The sequence below is a fragment of the Anas platyrhynchos genome, chromosome 3 (genome assembly GCF_047663525.1).
Source record: "Anas platyrhynchos isolate ZD024472 breed Pekin duck chromosome 3, IASCAAS_PekinDuck_T2T, whole genome shotgun sequence".
Classification (NCBI taxonomy): Eukaryota; Metazoa; Chordata; class Aves; order Anseriformes; family Anatidae; genus Anas; species Anas platyrhynchos.
In genome coordinates, this window is record NC_092589.1 from 3261545 (window position 1) to 3278450 (window position 16906).

The window sequence follows — 16906 nt, forward strand, 5'->3', positions numbered from 1 at the left end:
TAGACAGTAAGCTGTGCTTTTGCCTCTGTTACAAAAGCTGCCTGATAACACCAAATTTTTAGCAATCAGGTTTTATCAAACCGTGTTCAGATCTCCCTGCAGCAGATGCATTAGGCTTGCTTAGGATCCTGTGATGCTGTTGCTTTTCAGTTGTGAAGTATCAATAACGCATTAGTATTCAGGGCAGAGCTCTTTGCAATAAGTCTCAATTTTCTTTTGCCTGATTTTGCAAAGTGGTGGGCTGCTTCGTTATAAATTTTGATGTTTGGCTAAATATTTATTTATGCAGGTGTGTACTCTGACAAAAAGGTGCGAGGGCATCTGTTGCATTTGCTGTTCTTGTCTGCTCTTTTACGGCTTAAAAATAGCCTGTCTTTGAGTGCAATTCATTTCTCTATAGAGATTTTCCTCTGCTGCTTTTTGAGCCTAATTCGCAGGTGAAATATAAAAATTTGCTTCTTGTATTCCCGAATTACACTGCAGCATTAATATTCTGATGTTAGCCACATAAGTTAGATTTTTTTTTGAGGTTTTGAGAGTAGAATGCTTTCCTTTTTTCCTGCTGCTTAAAATGTCCTTCACTTGCACACGGCGATGTATTTCAGAATGTGAGCTGCACTGATTTTTTTTCAGACGAATTAAAAGCACACAAATTACAAACCACTTGAATTTTCAAATGACAAGTGTGATTTACTTCATGAAAAACATTTATCTAAAACTTTGCAGATTTTGTGATAGGTTTAATTTTCTTTGTAATTTAAAAGGATTCAGATCTGAGGATTGCAGTTCAAGCACCATAATCTGTAGACAGTATTGACCAGAATGATGTAAAGAATGGCACCTTCCTCCAACTAATGACATCACAGATTTTCTTAATTTGTTGTTTTTTGTTGTTTTTTTTTTTTGGTAAGGAGAATGTGAGCTCTTGAATATCTATAGTTCCCAAGGCTTCTAGTTTGCTTCTCGCCCATGCTGGATTTTAGAATATATCAGGACTCTTTTTAGCTATGAAGCCTGGCAGATTTTGTGTACAAATGTGTCACAAATGCGTCAGGGAGTTGTCCACTGCAGTTCTCCTGCTGGGGAACTGGATGGTGTGCTGGCTCCTGATCTGGGTGGCAGCTAGTCAAAAGCTGAAGTGTGTACATCCCCTTTCCTTTACCTCTCCCTTAGCTTTCTCACCAAATGGATCTGCAAATACTAATACTTCCCATTTGTAAAAATGCTGAGAAAATCATACTTCAGATTAGAACACCAAGAACAGTAGCTGAAGTTAAAGCAGATTCAGAAGGAAAGGATTTTTATTTACTACTGTTGTTGCAGCATGTTTGCAGTGGCCTGCGTTCTCATTGTGTCTAAGGGTGAGGCTTTTCATATCTCACTTGAAAGCAAGGTCCTCCTTTCAGCTGTGATTCATCTTCAGTCCGTGATCTTCTCCAGGCTTCTCATTCTCTTCTGGCTCCTTGCTCTTCCAGCCTGTCACTCTTTGCTTTTTGCTCATCATTACATGCTGCAGGCTAGCCCTGGAGTATTGAAATTGTTCAGTGCCCAAAATAGTGGCAGTATATCTGCACCTTGCTTTTTGGGCTCAAATGACTTTTTAGAGGGTTTGGTTTGTTTTTTTTTTCTTAGATAGGCTGATATTTAATGTCAGTTAAATACATGACCGTTTTGTTGTACAACTATTTTTGACTGACATTCTAGTTAGGGGAAATGGGCAGCTGCCTGTGATGGGAAAGCTGCAGGGCCGTGAGTATCTCCTTGTCCTGTGAGGACAGGCAGGTGCTGGCTGGGAGGGTGCTGGGGTGTGAGGAGGGAGTGGGCACCTTGGGTCCTCTGGTGCATCACCAGCAGAAACCAAAAGGATTTTAATCCGTTTCTGACAACAAAATGCTTTACCGGCTCTGCAGCAGTCAGGGCATCGCATGCCTTTGGTGAGCTTCCAAAGTCTCCATTTCAGAAGAAAGCACCACACAAAGTTCTCTGGCTGGCTGGCCCAGCAGCGCTGGGTGGTGTCTGCCCTTTTCTTCTATTCCCACGTGAAGTCTGGCACCTTGCAAAGGGTTGTGTTGTGCTAAGTGGCCTTAAAAGGATTTTATTTTGTGTAATGTACCACTCAGCTTAAGTAAGGCTATTGGTATCACCCATAGAGGGGAGAGCTTGAGATTTCATTGATAGCAACCTCATTTTTACAAGGCTCTGAGAGAATAGAGGAGTATATGTGGGTTCACTTTAGTTCTCTTCCTGGATGCTTTGTTTTTTATCTTGGGAAGACATGTAGAAGAAATTAAGTGTTCAACTTTTTTGCTATTTCTGAGATAGGTGAATAATGGGAGATTAAAAAAAAAGAAAATCTTTTTTTTTTTGGTTTTGCGGATGACTTTAAAAGTCTCGTGAGTAGGAAACTGCTGGTTTTATTGAAGGGGCAGGCTTGTTAAATCTTTAACAAAAGCAGATTGTCTCCATACCCTTCATTTATGTATTTGATTTAAATAGATGCTATAGTTGAAAGCATTAGAATAAAAATGGCATTACTTCTCTACTCATCAGGCTTTCATAATGCCTTGGATATCATGTGCCATCTCCTTTCCAAGTAGAAAACCTTCCTTAGAAACAAGGAAGAAAAACCTTCCTAAGAATTAATAAAACAAAACAAAAATCTTTATATAGTGTAAAAAGCCATGAAAGGGCACAAATCCAATTCTGTTTTCCTTTTTCAGTCACCCTTAATAAGCCAATAATCCTGCCAACACTTTTCCTATGCCCAAGCATCCTTCGTACTTCGAGCTTGAAATTAAAAGGTTCCTAAGGTTCTACTCGGAGTGTGCTAATAAAGTCATTAATAAGTCTACCCTACTTTTTGCTTCATTTGATATAAATCCACTAGAAACTACTGTTGGGGGGGTACAGGTAACCTGTACATGATTAATAACTGTTGGTTTGTTGTGATCTGACAGAAGTACACTGGGACAATGTAAAACTGCACACTTTGTTTAAATTAGTTCAAGTTACATTCTCCAGTGGGTGATATTTTACATTGCTTAACATGAAGAAGTTTTGGAAAGACATCCAAGTCCTTTTTTGGTTGCAAATTCAGTGTGAAAGATCTTGGTCTCTCTTTAAATGGGGGCAGTGACTTTTAGGTAAGTGTTCTCACTGGGATGGCGTGCTCCACTGGGATTCCCTGAGTCCTTTGGTCATCAGACTTCTCTGCTCTTGAGAGGGCAGCATCGTGTCTTGGTGTACAATTATGCTAAGAGTATTCTTTTCTTCCTTCAAAGGAAAGGGGAATATTTGTTGGTATTTGACCTATTTCTGGAAACTGGCTCCTGCACTGTTCTGCTCAGCTCTTAATTTGGAGATCTTTCATCTATATGCTCATCCCTCTATTGCATCCTTCTATCAGAAGAGCACATCCTCCCATTGGATGTGCAGGTAGGCCTTATCCTCTCCCTGTACCTGTTTTCTGCTTTATTGCAGGAGAAATCACATCTAAAAGCCTGTGTACGGATGACTCAAACCTCTGGTCCCAAGGCAGAGGTGTGCACAGTTGCTGTTTGTGTTCTGGCAGTGGCACGGCAGCTCATTTCCCACGTTTAATCCCAGATGGCTCTTTGTGGATGATCAGCAAGTGCAGTAATTAGTGTTAATGTGGTGGAGGAGGCTGTTCAGATTTGTTAGTTCCCTATTTTCGTGCCACAGCTAGCAGCGTGGCAGCCCAGACTGACCAGCACTTCTGAATGTGAATGCAATAAATATTGCCAAGGTAACTAAAACTACACAGCTTGCAGGCTCAGCTGATCCAGATAACATTCCTTTCAAGGCATTATTAACTTTGAAGTCTAGTGACAGCTGAAATACTCAAGCTGCTAACTATTTTATTGTTGATAAAGGTACACAAACAGTGAAGTTCCTTTTTGTGGGTATTCTCACTTGTGTATGAGAGAGATGTCTGGGTTAAGCTTGCAAAGGCACTGGGATCTTTTGCCCCCCAGCTACCTCTGTTTGCATATGGGGTTCCTGATTATTATTGGGAATAATGTTTGATAGCTGTTTATAGCTTTTAATTTCCATTCAGAGTGCTCTTGTTCCTCTCCCAGTAGAGCAATGCCAACTTGTACTGCTTGCTTACGTGCTTTGTGCTTAGGTCACAGATCTCAGTTTTACTCACGGACTGTATAGGTTGCACGTGAGCCTTGGGGTGAATACAGTAGTACTCCTGTTCTCCCAGTTTGCATTGTGAAAAACAGCAACTTTGGGAATTGCTTGCACTGCGCCCACTTACAGATGTGCCAAGTCAGATGTTGTGTTGTTACCAACAACCTCTTCAGTGTTCATAATGACTTTCCCTCCAGCAAAGGGTTTTAAGTGTAACAGAGGTATAGATGCTGGTTTTGATGGCTAAAAGGTGCGTGCTTTTTTTCTGAGAGATAATACAATCAGAAAGATATAAAAGTTGAAAGTGGGAGGCCAAGAGCATCACCTTTTTTTGTCACTGAGATGTTTTAACTATAAATTGATGAACACCGGCACCTAGGTTATAGGGCAACACATGGAAGGGGGGAAAAAGTATCTTCCATATTCTGCACTGGTACAGTATGTTCAGGGTCAAAGATCATTTTAACTGTTGCACAGAACAAAATGCTACTGGTTCATTATGCAACTGCGGCAGTTTTTAGTTTTTCCTGGAATGCGAATGAAGAAAAGTACACAAATTTTGTTTCAAATAGAATTGTAAAAGCTGACGTGAAAGCTGTTCAGACCCACACAGACTGTGCAGTTAATTCAAAGTTGAAGAGTGTGGAGTGTTTTTTAATTAACAGTGGTATCTCAGATCCTTTGCTAATTCTGAGTGGAGGGAAGAATACACTGGGGGGGAAACAGTGTGAGGAGAGCTGTGTCATCTGCGGCAAAACAGCTTCCGTTTTCCTGCAGTATTGCTCAGACAATTGGATTAAGAATTTACTTTTCATTATTAACATCCCAATTTGAGTTTAAAGGCTGAGTTTTATCAAGCTTCCTCAGTTGTGTTTGTACAGTAGGCACCAGCCGTTCATACAGCTCAAAATGCCAGCTTTTTAACATGGAGCTGAGGAACTCCAGAAGCCTTCGTCACCATTGAAATTGGCTACAAGAAATCTTTTAAGCGATGCTTCTTGCCACTAATGTGAGCTTGTCCATGGTGGTTGTCCTTTGTGTCCTATGGAGCTGATGGTTGCTGCTGGGCTATAAACCAGTATATTTTTTGCTTCTTTTCCACTCAGTGCATCTTCTTTACTAGGGCCATAGTGTTCTGTTTTGTGCTTGGGGACAAGGCGTGTGTGCTAGGGAAAAAAAAAAAAAAAAAAACAAAGCAACCTCCCCCCTATAAATGTACCGTTTTAAATTTGGCAGTAATTTGTGTTTAGCCTGAAATATGGTGGGCTTTGTGAAGGAAAATACCCTGATCTGCACAATGTGGTTATATCCAGAGTGAAGAAAAGTGCTTCAACACCTTCTCCTAACAATCTATTTTTTATCTTCTGTTTCCCACCCTGCGCATTGCCCCAATTGCTTGTGCTTAACCACCGCGGTGAATGAAGTGTTGCAGGACAGCCAGGTTGGTTATTTTTGTCATGAGTACTGAACGTCTGCAATTGAGACTGTTTTCTTCTGTTAACTTACAATGCAGACACATTGTTAAAGGCATGGGGATTAGGCAGATGAGTGGGGTAAAATGAGGTAAGAGCGAAATGATTGCTTGGTGCACAAAGAAGTGGTTACTGTGCAGTAACTGCTTAAACATCGTCAGATGCTTCATGGGCATTGCAACGCAGCTGAATCACCCGGGCTGTCTTTAAAGGTAAGCTGGTGGATTTGTGAGTGCCTGGAAAGATCACCTGGTGATGTAGGGTAGGGTGCATAGCATGTAAGCAAGCACAAGCTCAAGGGGGCAATCAGACTAATTGGCAAGGAAGTCTGGTGTAATTAAAGCAGAAGTAGGGATCGGTAGCCCAGCATTGTATTATAACTGACAGGTAGGGCAAAGCTGGGCTCTGAAGGGTCTCAAAGGTGAAGAACAAGTAGTTTGTGCTACTGTTTGATGTAGTGGAGGAAGGAGAGCCAGTGGAGACACTGAAAGCATGGTGAATGGTCTTGGGGCTTGTGTGCATGCTAAGCTGCAAGACGAGAGCGTCCTGCCTTGAGTTTTAACAAAGGTGGCAAAGACATGGGCTGGAAGTGCCCCTGGGTAAGGGGTGGTGGGTACATCTGGATCAGAGATGGGCTCCGTGTTACGGGGGGATGGGATGAGTGTCCAGCAAGAATGGAAAAAGCCTGGTGGAGGACCGATGGGGAGGCTCATACGAGGAAGGGACAGGTGTTGGTATCTGGTTTCTGGAGCTCTCGTTAAGCAGAATAATGAGAAACTAGGACATGCAGCACAAAAATGGATCAGAGCGGATGGGCACGCCCAAGTTGCTTGTGCATGGTTGGCACCTCTTTGGGTTTGTAGGTACGCCCCTGCTGCAGAACGGGTAATGGTGTGAGCCATGGGTGGAGGTGCAGGAGGAGTCCCTCGTGTCAGGGAAGGAACAAGCAGAAGGGCCACTGCTGGGTGAGAGCTGGAGGGATCAGGATAGCTAGCAGAGGACCCCTCTTCCTCTATCCTTTGCTTGTTTGCTCCAGAGAGATACAGAGGTTGCAGGTCTGTTACCTGTCACTTCTCTGGCATTAAAACCATGATGGTACCAACCTAGATGTTCATCTCCCTCTTGGAATGCAGTGAGCTCACCTTAGGAGCAAGCTGTGAACTTGCTGAAGCCAAGCCTGAGAGTACGCACAGGTGGGTTCTGAATACTTGCACAGACCACTGCCCACAGCATTTTGTTAGCTGGGCACACCTTGCTTTATGCAAGACATTGTCGAGGCAATGAGGGTTGTCCCTCCCAGAGTAAACCCAGCTCTACACCCAGGCAAGACATGAGCATGTAATTTCAGCTGCTTGTGCGTTGTACTTTGAACAATGCATGAGGAGTCCTGAAAAATACACTTCTGTTAAGTGTTTTACTGCTGGAGTGAAAAACAATTTCAAGGGGTTCTGAAATGATTACATTGAAATAGATTATTTCTCTCTTTACTTTCTGAAAGTAATGTGCAAAGAAGCACAAATATTAATTTCTTTATGGCCAGTGGTTTCTCGCTGTGCACTGAGCTACTGGCAAGCTTGCATCTGGGAAATCCTCCATGATCAGGGCTTGTTTATAATGTCTTGGGGCAGGAGGGGAAGACTGAAATCATACACAGGTGTATAAAGGTTTTGTTGTGTCCCAATTCTAATTAGCAGTACAAAGTAGCCTTTTAAAGTGAGATTTGTACTTGAGTGTCATGTTCTTTAGAAAGTATGAAAATGAGCAATTGTACCATTCCAGTGAATAAGTTTTACTCTATTTACTTTTTAAAAATCAGTCTATCTGTACAGAACTGAGACAAGATGCACAGAGCAGAGAGGAGATAAAGGAAAGCATGGATAAAAGACTGAAATAGTGGGTTGTTTGGCTGTTAAGTCCTAAAGATCGTAAGACTTGTTTCCCTAATGCAGCTTTCTATTTAAAAGGGAATGGTTGAAAAAGGTGTTGTATTAAATAATATTAAAATAAATTAATACATATTAATATATTTAAGAGGAAGAAGAATAAAAATATCCCGTTTTCCTGATTAAGTAAATAAGAACTAAAGGATAAAAAGGAAAAGAAAATTAAGTTTTGCTTCAAGTTGATGTGATAGAATACAATTCTTATTGTCAATGTACTTTTTTTGTGTGTAAAATGAATTAAAACATGCAAAAGTTTCACAAAAAAAATCATCAGATAATTTAAGTGATTAAAGAGTCTTGTTTTCTGTATTTTTAACTCATTTTTACCTAATCTTGAGCAAAATATCTTGAGGCACATCCTGTAACTGTAGTGGTTCCTCCTCTCTAAACTCTCTCATCGATCCAGCAGCATGGCTGTTGCATGTATCCTTTTCAAAATAACATGGGTGCTGGTGCTTGCTCAGAACGGCACGTTGTGAGGTCTGACTGTTGTTCAAAAAAAAACAAAAGTGAAAAATGAAGCTAACTGGAACAGAGGTAGAATCTAGACATAGGTACATGTTTTTTCCTCTCCAGCATGACAAAGACCAAACGTGACATGGAGCCCCTCTGGGTTGAATGTGATGTGGGGTAAATGAGCCTTAAAGGGTCTTCTATGACAAGGGGCTTGTGGCTTCTGGCCCAGGAGCGAGGACTTCTCTGTCCGTCTGTCCAGCCATGGCAGTCGTGCCTGGCCCACTCCGTGTGTACAACATGCAGCTCGTGCAAAGACAACCGAGAGTAGCTCCAAGAGGAAAACAAAGTGAAAATATTGCTGTGTGCTTTTCTAAATGCTCATTTGGGTTTCACTGATTGCAGGGAATGTGGATGCATTTATTATGTATTGTGCAGTGTGCAAAAATACCATCAGAATAACACCTCACTGGAAGCAGAGGATGTATGTCTTCAGACTTATTTTTAAAATTATATTTTGTGTTTTTACTTAACAGGTTGTGATATTGGTAATGATAGTTCCAAAAGAAAAGAAAGCCAAGAAATGTGTTCAGAAAGGAGTTCATCCAGTGAAAGAAGTGGTGACCTCTCAAGGTAAAGTTGTTAAATCCTTTAACGTTTGAAATGTTGCAGTAGAATGAGAGATGCTGGTAGAATGTGACTGAATTCCTGATTATTTTTATTTTTTCATGTGATCTAGGGTTAAGGTTTGTATTTAGGTTTGTCTAATGAAACAACTTAAACTCTGGTACACCTTAGAAAATATTTGCACCGAAGCCAAGTATTGTTTTGCAGCTGTTGTTTTCTCATTTTAAGACTCAATTGACATCTCAGTGAACCACAAATTAGCGTGTACAGCTGCTCTCAGTAGGGCTACTCAGAGGCCAGACAATAGAAGTTGTCAGGAAAAGGGCAGACAGAAAACAAAGTCTTCAAGAAATAAAGTGGTGGGTTTCTTCTTGATGTAGCTGAGATGTAAACTAGCTGTAACTGGATAACACTTCTCACAGTCTATAGATTTCCTCCTCCCCCTCCCCCCCCCCCCAGTTATTTTTGGGATATTTACAATATATGTCTTGCTTTCTGACTGAGTAGGTTTAATGGCCTTTTGTTTACCTAAAGAATGCAGTTTGTTTCTTTTTTTTTATTCTTAGCAAAACCAAACAAAAAACACTTCTGTGCTTTTTAATGCAGCACTTCGCTGTTGGTCCCTGAGCAGTTCTGTTAGATGTTCCCTGTATTCTTCATTGGCATGTAATGGTAATCAAACAGCAACAATCAAATTAGTGGTCAAGCAGCAGCAGCGGAAAATAGGATATAACACAGCCATCTCATGAAATATTGGCTTGGCTTTAGATTCTTATCTGCTCTTATTAGAACAGCCCAGCAAGCGGGTTCTGCTGTTGTGTGGCTCCTTGGCTGAAGATGGCCATTAATAACACTCAGGAAAAGACTTTAAAGCATCCTGATAAATTTTTAACTCATTCTGCTGATAAGACATTGATATCTTTCTGTAGCTTCTTTGTATTGTTATTGATGAGACCAGTTTTCTTATAGAAGACTATTCTGACTTTGCAAGTTTTGTTCTGTATTTTCTGTTAAAAACCATAATCTTCCTGCAATTCTTCAGTATGGTAAATAAAGACAAGCTGTAATAGTGTATTGATTATTGATGAAGGACATTCATGCTTTTGTTTAGGACTAATTCTCATGATTCAAGCTTTTCTTTTTAAATACTTTCTGGAACTTAGTTTTGCTTGAGAGTGGTGCACCAAATAATACCAAATGTTATGAAATTCAAGGGTACTCCTGTAGATGAATTTTAAATGTTAAATTTTAGTCATTCACTGCAGCCCAGCACAGCAGGAAGAGAAGGATTGGGCCTTGGGGAACTTGCTTACAGGATCTCTATTAAATACCTATGTTAAATACAAATAATTAAAAATGTACTATTTAAAGTTTCCAAGCTTTTTTTTTTTCTTAACCTTTTGGTACTGCTTTGCTTGCTAATAATGTTTGGCAGCTTCTGTGTTTTTCAGATGCTGTTCATAAGACACTTTTTTATTTTTTTTTAATTCTTATTTGTAATGGATTTAAAAATCACTCTGCCGTATAATTTTATGCCTCTCATTGCTGGGAAGCAAGAGCACTTGAGGCACTGATACGTTGTGGTGTTGCTTTAAAAATAATTGTGCGGCAGCTCAGTTTGTTTCCAGAATGCCTCAAAAATAACGTACACTTTTAAACATGAAGTTTATTAATAAACTCTTGCTTTTGGACACTTGACATTGGATTTACTGAGAGCCAGTGAAGCAAAAGTAGTAAAGCAGGCAAAATGGAAAATGCAGCTTGCTGCTTGTTTGCGGTCAGGACGCAGTGAAATTTCTTGGCCGCTTACGTTTAAGCGCTCCACTTACTGCAGTCACTTCTTGTGCTTTATTGCTTTTACAAGTGGTCTCGAAACCCACTACTTGAGAATAAACATAACTGTGTAGTACTGCTGTGGTACTTTTTATAAATTCTTCTTTGCTCTGTTTTGTCACTGAGCTGATGAGTGACCTCGAAAAAGACCCTGCTGGACCTAAATAAAAAAAAAAAAAATGGCTTCCTCTGATGTCCTAGAGACAATAATTATGATGTGCCAGTTAAGCCCAAACTACAGCTGAGGGATTTTACTTTAAAGCAGAGGCTTGGGCGCAAAAATGCATTTATAGCTCTTTGTCTGGCACCTCATTATGTGTGGGCCTGATTCATTAAGTAATTGGTTTGCAGTTGTTTACATGAGTATTAAGGCTTTCTATTCAGCAGCCTTTGAGAGATACATTGTGCAAATGTTGCATGTTATGAATGCAGAATGAGGGGAAGGGGACCAGTCCTATTGGCTAAACACTGCACTCTGTTGAAAAGCAAGAGAAAGAGATTGGGTGCTGCTTTGCATAGCAATGACTTTCTTAATAAGCTTTACAGATTAATACACACAAGCTATAAAAGATGCAAAGAGATACTCTTAGCACATTTATACATGCTCATTTCACTATTATGGTACTGGAGATGGGAAGAATTGAGTTCTTTCATATTCGGTTTTTCAGTGCATGTCTTCAGTGCATGAGACTTAATAGAATCTGATGTTTATTGTATTATAAATCATGGGGAAGTAGGCAGATCTGCAACAGTTTATTATTAAAGATTCTTTCAATGTAAATCTTTTTCTACCATTGTATTTCCTACAGCAAAATCATTTTGTGGTTGAGTGGGGATGAAAGGCATAATGTACGAAGGAGTGAGTCTTAATAGGAAGCTGCTCTCTGAGTAAAGACCACTTGTTCCCTTTTGTTTGGATGTGCATGCCAGAGCTTCCTCTTCTCCTGCAAATATTGTCCGCTTCTACCTTAGGTATCAAACTGTTTTTTTCCAGGATTTGTTTACTTTACCGAAAGAATATCTAACTGCCCGGAGATACAACTTCTAGTTTGAAGTTAAGGTTTTGCAAGAGAAAAGAGCGTGCTAAATTATATAATTACTTGGGGGAAAAGGCATCGTAAGTCAGGACTGAATCGCCCCAAAAGAGCGGGCAGAAGACGATGTGTGTGGCATTTTGTAGCCCTGTAGCAATAGATCCAGCCAGAGGAGGTCACTAGCTTTCTAGATAATTCTGTATTTTAATGCAAGCAGTTTATTTTTCTTTCACTTGTTTACTCTGTCTCGTTTCAAAATAATCTGAAGATTAAGGGTGTATTATAGACTGAGAACCAGATAAAAATTCTAATTTGTCAGGAAATAAACATCGTGTAAAGTATTTTAAACTTTGATTAATCTGTTTTCTGGAAGTAATCCAACCTGGTCTCTGGAGGCTGTTTTTTAGTCAAAAGCTACCTCTAACAAACACAGATTTAATGATAGGTAAATAAAAGTTTGCAGATTATAATTCATCCTTTTAATTATTCTCAGAGGAGATATTTAATAATAAACTGGCTATAACTAATAGGGCACTTCCCTTGCTGTGTCACGATGTATGGCAGCAGGTTGACCATCAGGGGGCACTCAGACTTTGCTGAAGTACGAGCTCTCAAATTCACTTTTGCATCTTCTACCTCTAATAAATAAATTAAACCTTGATGATGATTAATGAACTTGTGAGGGGAAAGATGTCTCTTTTGGCTGGAGCTTTGACCAGAGATATCAGAGGTTTTGGGGGTTTTCAGGATGTGCATTTACTAGGAACTTCAAAGACAATGAAATAGGGCTTCAGAGCATCGGAGGAGCCCTGGGAATGCAGGGGCAGCGTGGGATGATGCAGACCGTTTCCTGAATCCTTAGAGATGTGCGTGCGTAGATGAGTCCATATCTGATGGTTTTATCCTTCTGCAGCACTTCTAATTGTCAAGCCACTTCCCTAAGAGGTTGGTTGTAAACTCAGGTGTGTTTTCTGACATTACAGATGTTCCTGAAAATTCTGTATGTATCGCATGTTTTCTAAATCCTAGAAGCCGAATGCTGTGGAAACAGTGATGTTGTAGTGGTGATGCTTCAGGAATATTAGTGAGGAACGGTTTGCAGGGAGAGGCAACAATATGTATCTGTGTACATTACATTTGTATGAAGGAGCAAATAACGTTTAGTTTGTTACTTTTGCAGCAAAGCCCTGTGTCTTTCCAAGATAGTTTCATGGGACCTGCAATAGGGTAGGTCCTTAGACGGTTACAGATTTTGGTCTCAGTTTCTCTAGGCAAGAATATTTTTTTTCCTTCAAAGTGGGATACCGAAGTAGGGAATGACCTTAAATGTAACTTGATAGAGATATTCGTATCCTAAAATAAGGGAGTCATATTTGCAGTATAATTACTGAAATTCATCATTACTCTTTCAATTCTTCAGAAAATGTAGGGGGGAGGATGATGAGTACACTTGTTAGTTTATTCCCAACCCTATAAATTCAGTATGTTTCTGTGATGCCCAATTTCTAGCAAACTGTCAGCAGAAAATGATAGTGCCGTCAGGCTCCTCCAGCAGCTTGCAGGAAAGCTGCATTTATCACACAGGGGCACACCGCACTGAGGCTTTGTCACATCAGAAGCGCTGGCACTGAGTAGCCTGGCTTGATATTATTAAAAGGCTTTTAGATGTTTTCAGAACGTGATTTTTACAGGTAGATCTGCAGCTTTGCATCCCCACATTGCATAGGGGAAAAGCTCTGTCACCTCTTACAATGAGGGTTATTAAGCCTACCTTGTGAAAAATAAATGCTCTATTTGTTTTCTGCAGCGTGTTGCTTCAGCGCTGATTTCACACAGCAGAGGCACACAGACCTGAAACCTCTGACAATGTCAGCCAGAGTATCAGTGTTCCTGAAACCTCCATGCTTTTCATTTTGTTTTTTTCTGATGAAACTTGGTGTTTGGGTGTCTCTTTTGTGACGTGTTGGGTGATATGGTTTTTTTTTTTTTTTTTTTTGTGGCACTTGAGTGTCATTTTCTCTTGATACCGAAAGAGTAGTTCAACAAGTGCTTTAACAAAAAAGATACCAAGGCTACAGTGAGCGTTTTCTGTTGTTTTTCAGTGAGATGCATCTAACTTGGCTTTTTTTTTTTTGTCTGGTGTTTTCCTCTTAATGTTGTTTTCTTTATGGAAGGAAAAATATTTTCTTGGAGCTTTTTCATTTCTTACTGTTGCAGTATCTTCAGCACAAAAAAAGTCTATTTCATCAGAGTAAAGGAGGGATTAAAAGGCCCTTTGAAGTTAAACTGGTTTGGGTTTTTTCTTTGTTAGAGCCTGGGTTGAGTTTGCCATTATTTTAGGGAAGAAGCAAATGTGTAAATGGATATCGAAGGGTCACTATGGGGGATTAGTCGAGGCAGGGAAACTGGCCTTTCTGCATTTATGCTCCTAAAATTTCTCCTCGGAGGTCTGTGTGGTTATTGTGTGCTCAGTACAGCAGATGATAACGGTCATGATTGAAATTTTCTGACTTCAGTCTGGACATTTTGCAATGTAGAGTTTTTCTTGCATCTTGTCAGCTTTGACTACCACTTCAGACATAATTCAAGAATTTTGTTCCCTGTTACAAAACTGCCTTGCAGTATTTTTCGGGTTTGGTTTGGAAGAGTAGCTGTTTCTGAATTGGCCTTTCTGACTTCCTGGTTCCATTTTCTGTATTTCCCCAAGCACTTCTCTGTATGCTAACAGCTTTTGTGCCAGACCTTTTCCTGGTGTTTTTATATACTCCCTGTTCTGTCACACCAAAGCCCAGCTGCTGACGTGCAGCCCTAAACCTCTGTGCTATTTTGGTAGTGGATTCTGCTCTAGGACATAAGTTTGCCCTGGGAGGATGAACCCTAACAAACTGAAGTTCTTCTGTAGAATTTGGGCATCTATTTTCCCCCTACTTCCATCAGCTTTGGCCACTTTCTTCAGGGAAAGCTGGGGGAAAAGGAGGGAAGGTTTCCAGGTCCTCCTATGGCTATGGTGGTCCTTGTCCACCTACAACTTTTGAGACATTGCGTTTCAGGCAGATCTGGAACACCGCATAGTGCTTTGAGCTGTGCAAGAGGGACTGAGCTCCCTGAGAGCTGGGTGGTCTTCCTCTGGTCATCCCGTGTCCAAGCTGTATGTGATGGTCCATGGCGCTGCAGAGGCTCTGGGTCCACGTGAGCAGCCCCCTCATGTCTGATCTTGGCTTGAACCAAGGAGAAAAGTGGAGCAAAAGGTCGCTTCCAGGCTGAATAGTAAAAGCCCATACATCTCCCTTCCTGACAATGGAAGGCGAAGCAGTAAGCAGTGTAAACAGTCACTGTCAGCTGCATGATCTTGTTTTAATGAAATACTTGAAGATAAAATGGCTCTTGTGCGGTCTGCCACAGAAGTCACCTCTCAATTTGCAACTCAGCAACAAGTGGCTTCCCACTCTGTGCCCAGGGGAAGAACGATGCAGCTGCCAGAGCTGCATCCTCTTGAGCACATGTTATGGGCCGAGCCTGGGATATGTTGAGCACCTCTGGGGAAATGCTGAGGGTCAGAAAATCTCACCAAAGTGAGCAAGAGCTAAGGGTGTTTGGTGTACTGCGGGATTCAGACCGTAGTATCTGACTTAAAATACCTGTTGAATGTACTGTCAAGTGAATGAATTGGAAGTGGGAGCGGAATACAGGTTAGGATCTGACTGAATAAAACCAAAGGGGGTTTGGATGGCTTGCTAACAAAATGTCAGGTAGTCTTTAAGGCTAACACATTTTAAAGTTATTTATTTAAATAATATGTAACTAGTTATGTCACACTGCTACTTAACTAGTATTGTTACTTGTTGCTAGTCCTTTAATGTTGGCTTGGTATCTTGGCTGAACTTTGGATATGTTTAATATTCTACTTTGGGGAATTTTTGTATCCCTTGAAAGAAGGGGGATTTGTGCTAATGACATTCACAGCTCATAGAAAAGGAATATGATGTAACTAGCATGAAGGGAAGAGTTACTGTAGCATAGGTAGCTGTAGTGTGCTGAAAGATCCCCCTGCTTTAAGTTTAGCTTTCCAGTTGTAATCACAAGTTCTTACTGATTACAGTGTTATAAGACAAGCAGTGAATTATCTTTTTTTTTTTTTTTTTTTGGATCTCCTTCACAAATACCTCCCTGGCAGTAGTGTTTGAATACTTTTAAGTACCTGCTTCAAGTAATTATGTGTTAGCTGCCATGTCTTTAAATGAAATGCAGCGAATTTGTTTGAAATTTTGACAGCTGATTGGAAACTGAGTTCTATTCTAACTGTAGCAACCACTTCAAATTGCAGCTTGACATTTGCTTATATTTTACTGGTTCACGCAGTAATGTCACAAATATCTCCTATTTGATCTTCCTTATTAAAATCAGCTGAGGCTTTATTTTTAGAGCTTATTGCAGGATTGTTAATATAACAGTTAATTCTCCTACATCATTGCCCCTATGAGATTATTTCACAGCACCAACACAATACACATGCTACACACAAAAGATCAAAATGATTCCAGCTTGTTTGAGAGATTCAAAAGGGCCTGTGATGCTCTAGACACAAGAGCAGTCATTTAACAGAACAGAATCGCAACTGCATATACATCAAGGTAGATCAAAGGCAGCTGGGAGATTGCACATTTACATAGGGACACGGATGATGCTATGGGAACTCAGTAGCTAACTTGGAGGAGTGCACTGACAGGAAGGGAAATGAGGAAGTTCAGTGACCATCAGTGGGGGGGTGCTTTTATTTTTGTTTGGATTTTTTCTTTACTTTCTTTGCGTATCTGAAAGACTGCAAGAGATAGATGAAGCTCTGATCCTTTGTACCCTTAATTCACTACTAGAGTAAATCAGCAGTGCTAGCAAGGAATGATTCCAAATCACTCTGCTTGAACATCTGGACCAATGTCCCTGTTGCATGATAATTTTTCCACCATTTATAAAGTTAAAAAAAAAAGTGAAGAAAAACCCTAGGAGAGAGTAGTTATTAAAAAAAAAAGTTACAGAAGTTGCTGATGTTTCTTTAATGTTATAGCTTAGAAAAAAGTCACCTTATATTTTAATTTTGTGGCATTGTGCTGAATATTTAAAATCTTTCTATTTTTCCAGGACTGGAATCAGGAAAGAATTTGTAACTGCTATAAAATCCAAAGGTAAGAAACAAATGTTATGCTATTTAAAATCAATATTTTTTTTTAGTGTATTTTTTCTTAGAGATTTTCTACAACAAACATTATTAAGGAGCTGGGAAAATGGGGAATTTCCCTCTGTCGGTACAGGCAAATAGCTGACATAAGAAATTCTGGACCACAGAGGATGCATTTCATAGTGTTTTGGAAGCAGCACTAATCTTTGTGCT

General features: G+C 40.2%; 1 protein-coding gene across 1 annotated transcript in view; it reads left to right on the plus strand.

The window, feature by feature from the left end:
* The window catches only part of KIZ (kizuna centrosomal protein), a 44882-nt gene extending 28182 nt beyond the window's left edge, over positions 1-16700 (plus strand). Inside the window, exons 11-12 of the mRNA XM_072035193.1 lie at positions 8563-8659; positions 16657-16700. Coding sequence (XP_071891294.1) covers positions 8563-8569 — 7 coding nt within the window. The 3' untranslated portion in view covers positions 8570-8659; positions 16657-16700. The remainder of the gene's footprint in view (positions 1-8562; positions 8660-16656) is intronic.
* Positions 16701-16906: the final 206 nt, after the last annotated feature.